Source organism: Antechinus flavipes, chromosome 1 (genome assembly GCF_016432865.1).
Source record: "Antechinus flavipes isolate AdamAnt ecotype Samford, QLD, Australia chromosome 1, AdamAnt_v2, whole genome shotgun sequence".
Taxonomy (NCBI): Eukaryota; Metazoa; Chordata; class Mammalia; order Dasyuromorphia; family Dasyuridae; genus Antechinus; species Antechinus flavipes.
In genome coordinates, this window is record NC_067398.1 from 661,059,040 (window position 1) to 661,069,736 (window position 10,697).

The 10,697-nt window shown below is 48.8% G+C and overlaps 2 protein-coding genes across 3 annotated transcripts in view; both read left to right on the forward strand.

The window, feature by feature from the left end:
* SEMA6B (semaphorin 6B) overlaps positions 1 to 2,739 on the forward strand; it is a 43,929-nt gene extending 41,190 nt beyond the window's left edge. For both annotated transcript variants that reach the window (XM_051971850.1, XM_051971851.1), the window contains exon 18: positions 414 to 2,739. In XM_051971850.1, the coding sequence (XP_051827810.1) occupies positions 414 to 1,366 (953 nt within the window). In that variant the 3' untranslated portion in view covers positions 1,367 to 2,739. The remainder of the gene's footprint in view (positions 1 to 413) is intronic.
* A 95-nt stretch (positions 2,740 to 2,834) lies between these two features.
* Positions 2,835 to 9,735, forward strand: LRG1 (leucine rich alpha-2-glycoprotein 1). The gene has a single exon (XM_051971852.1). It carries the CDS (start codon positions 7,460 to 7,462, stop codon positions 8,444 to 8,446), a length of 987 nt encoding a protein of 328 aa, XP_051827812.1. The 5' UTR covers positions 2,835 to 7,459; the 3' UTR covers positions 8,447 to 9,735.
* Positions 9,736 to 10,697: the final 962 nt, after the last annotated feature.

The following is a 10,697-nucleotide window of genomic DNA, read 5'->3' on the forward strand; positions in this document are numbered from 1 at the left end:
GGCAATATTTCCTGAGGAAGGGAAACTTTATGATCCTCCCTCCAACTGTCCCCCAGCCTCACCCTAGCATCTGGGCCCACACATATCCAAACCCTGGCCAAGGACTGGGAGACCCTGGCCCGTTCCCATCATGCTTTGTGCTGCCCATGTCTGACCAAGCCTGTTGGAGCACTGAAGCTCTCCGGGCCAGGAGATGGACATAGAGGGAGACGGGTGTGGAGGGAAATAGATGGAGACAAGCTAAGAGATGCTAAGGGCAGTTATTGGTTCCTGAGGACCCTCGGCAGTGGGGCGGAAGCTTCTCTTCCCTCCGTCAGCCGTTCAGACCCTGGAGTTTCACTCCTGCGGCCAGAAGGAAGGTGGGAGGGCTGGTGTCATCTGCCTGGGGCTTAGCCCTCCCACGTGTGTCCCAGGGCTTCTTCGGGAAAGCTTCATGGAGGAGCGGGCTGGCCTCGTGTCTGTGAACTTGCTGGTGACTTCCTCGGTGGCTGCCTTTGTCATTGGGGCCGTGGTCTCGGGCTTCAGCGTCTGCTGGTTCGTGGGGCATCGAGACCGGCGGGAGTTGGCTCGCCGCAAGGATAAGGAGGCGATCCTGGCCCATGGCGGGGAGGGCCAGGTGGTGAGCGTGAGCCGCCTGGGTGAGCGGCGTGGGGGGGCCGGGCCGCGGGCTGGGCCCCCTGAGACCCTGCTGGCCCCCCTCATGCAGAACGGCTGGCCCCAAGCAGCCTTGCTACAGGCCGGCCAGCACGAACTCGCCTCGGGCCTCCTGCCCACCCCCGAGCAGACCCCGCTGCAGCAGAAGCGCTGCCCCGGCGGACTGCCGCGGCGCGGCTGGGAGCAGACGCAAGGAGTCTTGCACACCGTGCTCCGGGAGCCCTCTGGAAACGCCCCGTCCCTTGGTGCTGCGTCCTCCTCTTCCTCTTCCATCATCCTGCTGCACAGTGGCGGGCACGGGCCAGACCCCGAGGCGGGCGGCGACGTGCGTTTCCTGCCTTCGGCTATGGCCGGGGGCCGGGACCAAGTGGGCGGAGTGGCCCCCTCCCAAGCCAGGTCGGGCCGGGCCTCCTACGTCGACTTCCCCATCACACCCCACGCCAGCCCTGACCGGCGGCGGGTAGTTTCAGCGCCTACGGGCCACCCGGACCCAGCCACTGACAGCCTCTCGAGGCCCTGGAGCCCTCCCACCGGGAGCCTGACGAGAAGCGGCCCGGCCGCCCCCGCCCTGCGGCGCACTCACACCTTCAACAGCGGCAGCAGTGAGAGTCGCCCGGGGGAGCCCCCCCACGCCCGCCGCCCCCGCCCGCTCACAGACTTTGCCCGCTTGCTCCCCTACGGGCCTGAGAGGACTGCACCCCCTGTGCAGTAAAGGCGGGGGACACAGCCCATCGATGCCCCCCGATATCCTCTTGGCCTCCACTTCCCTGGCAAGGGGACCCAGGCACGGTGCCTGCCAGCTCGGGCACAGGAAGAAGCTGGCCAGGCGAAGGATGGCCCCTAGGCCCTCATCAAAGCAACAGCCGGCCCTGGTCCTCCTCCAAGCAGGGTGCTTCTGGGGAGTTGGGGTTCCTTCTCACACCGGCCCTCCGCGGCACCCCCGGGGAGCACAAGAAGCACAAGAGCGTTGATCCCTTCCCTCGGGGGTTGGAAGAAGCTGTGCTGGTCTGGGATGGGAAGGATTGGGAGTCAGGGGACTTGGTTTCGAATCCCTGCCCTGCCTCTGACTAGCGGTCACCTGACCTCTTTGGGCCCGAGAGTCCTTGTCTGCGAAGCGAGGGACTAGATTGGACTAGATGGTGTCTTAAGGCCCCTTCCAGCTCTCCGTCCTACCATCCCTATGATTGGAGACTGGCCTATCATTTCTTATCTGCCATTCTCCTGGTTGTTTTTCTTTTCTGTTTCATTTTTCTTTTTAATGAATTGCACAATCTCGGGCTCAGTGGGCCGGGCCGAGGAACTGCCCCCTGGCCAGGGGCGTGGCCTGGACAGAGCTCCCCCCTCCCTTGCCCCTGGGTGTCCCTCCCCCACCAAATGGTCCCTTGGGCCAGGGGTCCTCTGAGTTGGGTGTGCGTGTGTGTATGTGTGTATGTGTGTGGGGGTCGCTGGGTAGGTATATGTGTGTGTGAGCGTGTGCATGCCCGTGTCCATCCTGGAGGAAGGGAGCAGTGGGAGAGGGCGCGTCCGTGTACAGGGGCCGCAGCTGGCGTGTGGCGATTGTGGGGTCATCGGTACAGGCTGGTGGGAGCCATCTGCGACTTAGCCAGCAGGAGGCAGAGCCTGAGTAAGCATGGTAGGTACGGAGCCAGTATTACTGGTATCTAGCAGGAGCTCTAGAGGCGAAGTGGCTCAGACTGGCAGGGGGTCATGGGAGGTGGGATCCCACCCCTTCAGGGAAGATGGCCGTGTGTCTGCCAGCTTGGGGAGGAGCTTGGGTCTTCACCTCTCCCATTCCAGCCCAACCTCCCCCCCCTTCTCCCCCTCATCCCTCACTCCATGCTCCAGACACTGCTGTCTAAAGGGCTCTGGTTTGGTGTGGCTCAGGGGAGGGGGCCCTGGGGGGTACAGTACCCCTGTAAAATAGGGTCCCAGGGTAGGGAGAAGGTCCCCAGCACCTCCCATCCTCTCGTGACCTGTGACCTTCCACCTTTGACCTGCAGGTCATGCATGCAACAGCTGTGCTCTGTATTAACTCTGGAATTAGCCCTCTCCCCCCACCCCCCAAATAAAACTCTGTTTACAACACCCACTGCTTGGGCCCTCTCTTTGGCTCTCATCCACCTGGCTGGCTGATGTGGTGGATGCCAGGGCTGTGGGTATGTGGCTGGGGTCCACCCCGTGAGTCAGGGGCCCTGGGTCTGGGTCCAGGATTTGCCATCCGTGTGACCTTGGATAAGGCACCTCTGAGTTTCAGTTTCTTTACCTGTGAAATGGGGATAATAACACTCATGCTACCTACCTCACAGGATGGTTGGATGGAAATCAGTTCCAAGTTCAAGATGCTATAGAAACGTAAATTATTTTTATTCTTATTTAAACGTGGCAGCAGTGGTGGCTTTGCCCTAGGGCACTACTGCTCAGCCACATGGGATCATATCTTAGGGAAGCTGGAGGCTCTTTACATCCCTCAGTGAACTTGAAGCTAGAGGATGAGGGGGATGGAGCTAGAGCTGGGAAGGACCTTGGGTCGTGGACCATCACAGGTGGGAGGAACCTTATGTCATAGCATGTTCAAGCTGGGAGGAGCCTTAAAACAGAGAGGCCTTAGAACTCCTGGCATTTAAAACCCTTCCAAACCTGGCTCCAACTCCCTTTTCCTCATGGTCCAGCCAAACTTGTGAGAAGCTTCCTCACAAATGAAGCTCCATCTCCCCTCTCTGGGCCTTTGAATTAGACAGTCTTCCATGCCTGGAATGCCCTCCCTCCTCGCTGCAACCTCATAGGATCCCTAAGATTTCCTTCAAATCTCAGCTCAAATGCCACCTCCTACAGACGACCTCTTACTCCTCTCTGCCAGCGGCTAATGCCTCCCTATGCCCCAATTACCTTGGTTATTTTGTATGCATTTCATAGGTTCCATAGATTTCAAGCTGGAAGGAATGGTCCAAATCTCATTTTATAGATTAGGAAACTGAGGCCAGGGAAATGAAATGATCTGTCCAAGAGCAGCCAGATAGAAAACCTCAGTGGTAGACTTTGAATCCAGTTTCTCTGACTTCAGAGCCAACATTCTTTTCCTTTTTTTTTTTTTTTTTTTTTTTGGTATTGGTCAAGGAAGTTCCTCACCAGGACCTTCTTAACACCTTCATGTGTCTGGTCAACACATATTTTGTACATATTTACTTTGTATTTATTTATATGTATATATGTTGTACATGTTGTCTTCTATAGAATGTGAGCTCCTTGAGGGCAAGGACTGTTTCCTTTTTGTCTGCATCTAGTAGGCACTCAATAAACACTGGTTGATTGATTGAACACAGAATGAAAGAGCTGGAAAGGTCCTTGGTATGTAGAATGTCCTAGCTGGAGGGGACCTTGGAACATGGAGTGTCAGAGAAGGAACTTTTGAACAAATAATGAAGTCAAAGTTGAAAGGGGTCTCCTTAGATCATCAGCTCCAACTCCATTTTACAGATGAGGAAACCTGTAAATTGAGTCCCACAAAGGACAATCACAAAGTCACATGGAGATATGGCAGAAGTGAAGCTAAACTAGAGCCCTTCTGTTAATCTCATTCTTTGAAATACAGCGGGCCAGCTCTATGTCTGTCTGTCCATCTGTGTACGTGTCTCTGCGTTTCCATGTCCATGTGTATATATTTGTGTGTATATGAGATTGAAGAAGCACATGGGACTGGTGTTCTGAGACTGGGAATCATTATCACTGAATTCATTTGAAGAGAAGGCTGGGCAACCAAGTCATTCCTATGGGACAATCAGAGAGAGGAAACAGAACTGTAACAGAGAGCACAGAGACTTTCCCCCCGTCGAGGGTCTCATTTTCCCATTTTGTAAAATCGCATCTTCTCCTTCACCCTTTTCTTCTCATAGTGTATGATGATCATATAATCACAACATGTCTTAAGAGTTTAGCTGGGTCTCCAGAGGATATTGAATCAAACATCCTCATGTTACAAATGAGGAAACTGGGGGCAGAGAAGGAAAGTGACAGTCACAGATCTCAGATGTCCTGCTCCCAGGGCCAGAGCTCTTTACACTGAACCTCACTGTCTCTGTCTCACTGCTCAGACAATGAAGGAGGGAAGCAGGTAAGAATATGGATAAAGAGATGACTGACAAGAAGGAATCTGTAGGGGCTTCAGGCCCAGCAAGGGGAGGTCCATCTATCTCTTCAGCTAAGAGAGAGCAGGAAGCAGCAATTTCTCTGCCACCAACAGTTCTGACCCCCATGACAATGATGAAACCCCATGGGACAGACTCCAAAGTAAAGAACAAGAAAGAACCCTGCACCCTCAGCCTTGACCCACTTCTACTTCCCGTTACTTTGCAAGGCATTTGCTTCACCAGGTTTCCATTGCCCCATCTGCCAGTTAAGATGGATTGGGCAAGGTGAGTCCTCCCCAGAGACCCAGAGATGAATATTCTGGGTCCTCCCAGAACTGACATTCTCTGCCCAAAAGCTTTCTCCTCACACACATCCCTAGCTCTGACATTCTCCCTTCTCAGGATGTTCTCTGTTCCAAGCACCAGCCTGTTCTTCTACTCCCAGCTCTATGTTCCATGCCCTGATGGTCTGTGTTCTAAGGTCCCCATCAGCTGAACTTTTATGTTCAGTGGACCTTTCCAGGATTCATAGAACGTTATTCCTCTCCTCCACCACCACCTTCCTTCTTCCTTTCTTTTCCCAAGAGCCTGAAATTTGGATTTATAACCTTGAAGAGGTTGTAAGGAAAGGACATGTGACCTTAAAACTAGGGATAACATTTAAGAGAAATCTGGATGAGTAGCCCCAATCGTGACACCTATTCTGGGAAGTCTCCTCCCCTCCCTCTTCCCCTTAACTGGACAGTGATTTTGCAAGCAATTGCAGAGGCCCTGAACTAGACCATGTCAGTGTGGGTAGAGATTTTACAGGAGTGTTCTTCCCTGTTTCCTGCCCCACCTACCTTTGTATAAAATCTCTACCCCAGGAAGGCTCCAGAAGGAAGAGCCAGTGAGCAGTAGCTGAACAGACACTATGTCCTCCTATAACACAGAGTCTGGCCAAAGGTAAGAACTTGGGGCACATACAAGAATAAACACATCCGGCACACTAACAAACCTATTAGTGATACACAAATACAGGAGCAGATAGATATACACAAATAGAAAGTTAGAAACACAAATGCAAAAACAGATAGGGCAATACACATCTTAGCACAGAGACAAATAGCAATAGAAATACAGCTTTACATTTGCATAAATGTAGAGACAATTAGTGCATATGCATGTGTATGCAAGAGAAACCAGGACTGTAACAGAAGCAGGGGATTCAATTAATGACAGAAGTGGGAGGGGAACTTTAATCAGAAAAGCTGGGAATGGGACTAGATCAAGAGAAGGGGAAGAAGGGTGTTTCTGGGTCCTATCTAGCTTCTTATGGAGATGGGAAGGGACAAGGCCATCAACCAGGATACCCTAATGCTCCCCTCTAAGCCTCAGTTTTTTAAATTGTGGTTTGTAGCCCATATGGGGTGTTGTAACTGAATGTGGGTGTCATGAAATCATAATTTATTATCAGTAAATTTTTGATTTTGTATGCCTGTTTTATATGCCTATATATTTGGGGTCATGTAAAAATTTCTCAAGTGAAAAGGGATCCCAAGTGGAAAAAGTTTAAGAAGATCTGTCATAGAACATATGGTTTAGATGGTGACTAATTAATTGATTGTAAGTAAGTCATTTCCTTTCTCTGGTCCTAGTTTCCTCTCCTGTAGAATGAAAGGATTGTCTCAGTCTCTTTCAGCTCTGAGATTATGAATTCTAAGAGCTCTGAACAATTGGGAAGGAGGCTAGCTGGGAGGGATTCCTGGAGAAAGTAGTGCATCAAGTAGACTATGGCTGGGAAGAAAGGGAAAGACTGAGGGGGAGGGACATTCTGGTTGAAGAGAACTGGATTGTGAGCAAAGACACTAGGATAATGGTAAGAAAGATGACAGCCGCCTCCAAATTATGCTGGGAGGTGGGAAGTAGAAACACCACTTGGACTCAAAGACAATGTATAACACTGAACCTTAGAAGGGACTTTTAAAAGAAGGAGTTTCTCATAGAAGAGCTCTCTCTTGAATAGAATCATTGTTCAAATTCAAGATATTCATAGAATGTCAGGCTTTACAAAATACCATGTCACAGTTGGAATTTTAAAACACAGAATGTGAGATGTCAGAAGCAGTATTATGTATTGGAATGGTCTCTTGATTTAGAATCAGAGGGCCTTCATTCTAGTGCCCACCTCTGCCACATTAACTGACTTTTGGTCTTAAGCAAGTCAGTCCCCTTCCTGGATCCTGTTTCCTCATACAGAGAGGGAGGAAGTTGCTCCAGGCACTTTCTGCAGTCTCTCCTAATCCTAAATCCTGTGATCCTTTGGAAGGAATTTTTGAACAAACAATATAAGATGAAGCTGGAAAGGTAGTGTTTCCACGTTGGAGGGTGTGTGGGATCTTGAATGTCAGATTTTTGAAGAGGGTGACACAGCAAGATCTTTCAGAAGGAAGTATTTGGGGAAGGTGTAAAGGGCTGAGTGGAAGGGAAGACACTGGAGATGGGAAAAGCTACTAGAAAGTTACTGCTAAAATTCTTTGAATTGTAAGGAAGCTCAGGTGATCATCTGGTTTACCCTTTTGCCTTATGTTTACCCTGAGAGAATTTCAGGGATTTGGGACAAGATTGCGTAGCATCCAAGCAGTGATTCATCTTTTTGTGTCCACAGCCCGGCTGCCTGTGGTCTGAGTAGCTCTCTAGCCATGCAGCTGCTGCTGTTTCTTCTGCTGTTCTCTTCTCCTGGCCAAGCACTTCTTCAGTGTCCCAAGGTCTGCAACTGTACTTTGCAAATCAATGGCACATCAGCCACCTGTGGCCCTCTGGACAGCTTCCCCACGGGTCTTCCTGTGGATACTACTTTTGTCTCTGTAGAAAATACCAACCTCTCACAGCTCTCAAGTGATGCCCTCAGGGGCCTCGCCAATCTCCAGGAATTGCACCTTGCAGGCAACAGGATTGATAATTTAAACTCTGGGCTTCTGAAACCCACACCCAGGCTTGAGGTGCTGGACCTGACATATAACACCTTGTCTGAGCTACCCAGTGGACTCTTCAGAAATTCGACAGTCCTCCACTCCTTGGTGCTGAAAGGAAACAGACTAGAGACTCTCAAAGTGGACTGGCTGGAAGGGCTGGTGGCCTTGAAGTGGTTGGATGTGTCTGAAAACCAGATCCAAAGACTGCCCCCAGATCTGCTCCTCAACTTTACAGCCCTGCAGGTCCTGGATCTATCTGATAACATGTTGCTGGAGCTGCCCCCCAATCTCCTGAAGGGCCTCCCCAACCTCGAAAGGCTTCATCTGCAGGGCAACCAGCTCCAGACTCTGCCCGAGGGCACCTTTTCTGCTACACCATACCTGCATTCCCTTTTCCTCCAGGGAAACCGATTAAACAAGCTGTCTTCCGGCATTTTCAGCTCCTTGGGCGAGCTGGATATGCTTGATCTCTCCAACAATTCGCTGGCACAGGTCCCCAGTGGGCTGTTGGATAAGGTGGGCCAGTTGAAGGATGGATTTGATCTCTCAGAAAATCCTTGGAAATGTGATGAGGGGTTATGTGGTCTCTATCACTGGCTTTTGAATAAGCAGGACAGAATGTTCTTCAAGCATAACACCCTCTGTAGTAGCCCCGAAAACCAAGCAGGCCAGAAGCTCCTGGAAGTGGCTAAGAAAAAAGTCTGTCCCGAATAACAGGTCCTGGAGGACACAACACAGGGCTCAACCTTCTCAGCTTTGCTCTATGCACATCTCCCTACACACTCAGCAGTCTGAACTCACAGTGCAGCACCAACCAAGCAAAGTTTTTCCGAATATTCTCCCCTTGCCCACAGCCCCTGGGCCCTTGAGCCTGACGGACTCAGCATCCCCATAGCCCAGTTTCCCCCTTCCCCAAAGCTTCCTCCTCTATCCTAAATAAATATTCCCTCAGTATTGATGGAGCATCTCTAGCTTGGCACTCCAAAGCCCTATCACAGTCAGCAGGATTGCTCTCCCCTTCCATTCTAATAGGACAGATAAGTTGTCATAGGAAATAAGTCAAATAAGAATCCAAATGGAGATAGAGGAAGATTATTGAGGGATGGTTTGTACTCATTTGGTCATTTGTGTTTTTAAGGAGATGATATCTCCATGGAAACATTTGGCCCAAATGTACTCAACTGTTTTTAGGTACTAGGAGTCACATGGTCAATTTTCAGAGTCAGGTTTTTATGCAATTAGATTGCGAACTCCTTGAGGACAAGGTCTTGCCACATTTTGTGTCCCCAGCACTTAGCTTGGTGCCTGGTACATAATAGATGCTTAATAAGTGATTATCAACTTTTTAACAGAGTTGTTCCAAAGCAGAATGAGCCATCTTGCATGTTAGGGTGTTCTATCATAAGAGATCTAACAGAAACTGAATGATCACTTGCCTAATTAATCTCCTGTCTTCTAGTTCCTCCCCTCTCCAAGTTATCTGCTGTACAGACACATGCTAAAATAATCTTACTAATATTCACTTCTGACACTATCACTCTCCAGCTCAAAAGTGTTATTTACACACTAATATACAATATCTGGGAGCCTGGCATTTAAAGACTTCCATCCCAGTCACCTTTCCAGGTTGATTTAAATACCTTAAAGCATTTTAAATTCCAGCCAAACTAGCAGATTAGCTTTCCTGCAAATTTTTATTTCCATCTTCCATTGGTGTCTTCATAAAGATCTCTGATCTAGCATGTACTTCCTCCTCTCCTCCAATTTTTGAACTCTTTAAGTTTCCTGCTGGACCTAATTGAGATGCTGCCTCCCCTTAAATGTTTTTTTTCCTATCAGCTCAACTGTCTTGTATTTTCTTATTTGCCATACTTCTTCCCCCTCCTCACCCCAGAATGCAAGCTTCTTGAGGGCAAGAACAATTTTCTTTTTTTTTTTCCTCTTAGTAGTGTCAGTACCTAATGCATAATAGGATCTTAATAAATGTTTGTTGAATAATTGAATGAATGTCATAAAAGGGATTTCTTTCTTCTAGTACAAGTTGGACAAGATAAAACCTGAAGTCACTTCCAGCTCTGAAATTCTATGAAAATCTAGACCATTTCCCCCTACTATTGGGCCAGTAATGTGGATCTTGGTGGAGTATATTTAAATTGAATGGAGTTTAACTTTAAAAAATAAATTGCTCTGACTTATGTAGTCAGAAAAAAAAGATAAAAGGTTTCTGTACCACTTGGGAGTACCCTTCAACCAACATGCATTCCCCAAACAAGCTTACCCCAGGCTCTACCAACTCTGTGTTTTCATATCCATTCCAAATTGTAACTCATAAACTCCCACTCGTGTGTTTACTTTTCCTACTCAGACAGAGGAAGCAATTAATTCAATTCAAAGGCATTTGATGAAATAGCAGTGAGAAAAGAAGCAGTAGAACATTTCCCCTGTAAGCCTAGGGCATCCTCTCTTACAAATGCACACATCATTAGTGAAGTAAACGGACATATATTCATGGAATGCAAATGACCAGGACACATCTATAAAGAAGCATGCACATGGGAAGCATGTGGCCAGGGTATATGTGAAGAGGGGCAACTTATGCATCCAACACAGTATAGCTACGGATTTTACATAGAGCAATATCTGTAGAGCAGGATTTTGAATTCTGCTAGATCTGAGTTAGCCATAGTTTCAAACCCTGCCTCTGACACTGTCTTAGTGAGGTAGAAAGAAGAGTGCAATAAAAATTAACTCTCTCCAATGTTTTAAATAGCATTGTAGGACTGATGATAAATAATTGTACTGGTCTTGTTAGCCCTCATTCCCATTCTCCACTAAGCAAGTAGTTGGCTCTGCTAAGAACCATGGTGTGCAGACTGACAGTCCTTGCTTACTGCTAGTCTCACATGGGGTGCTTGATGATGCTTTATTGGTCTTGCCATCTCTGCAGGTCTTTTTTTCTAGATTC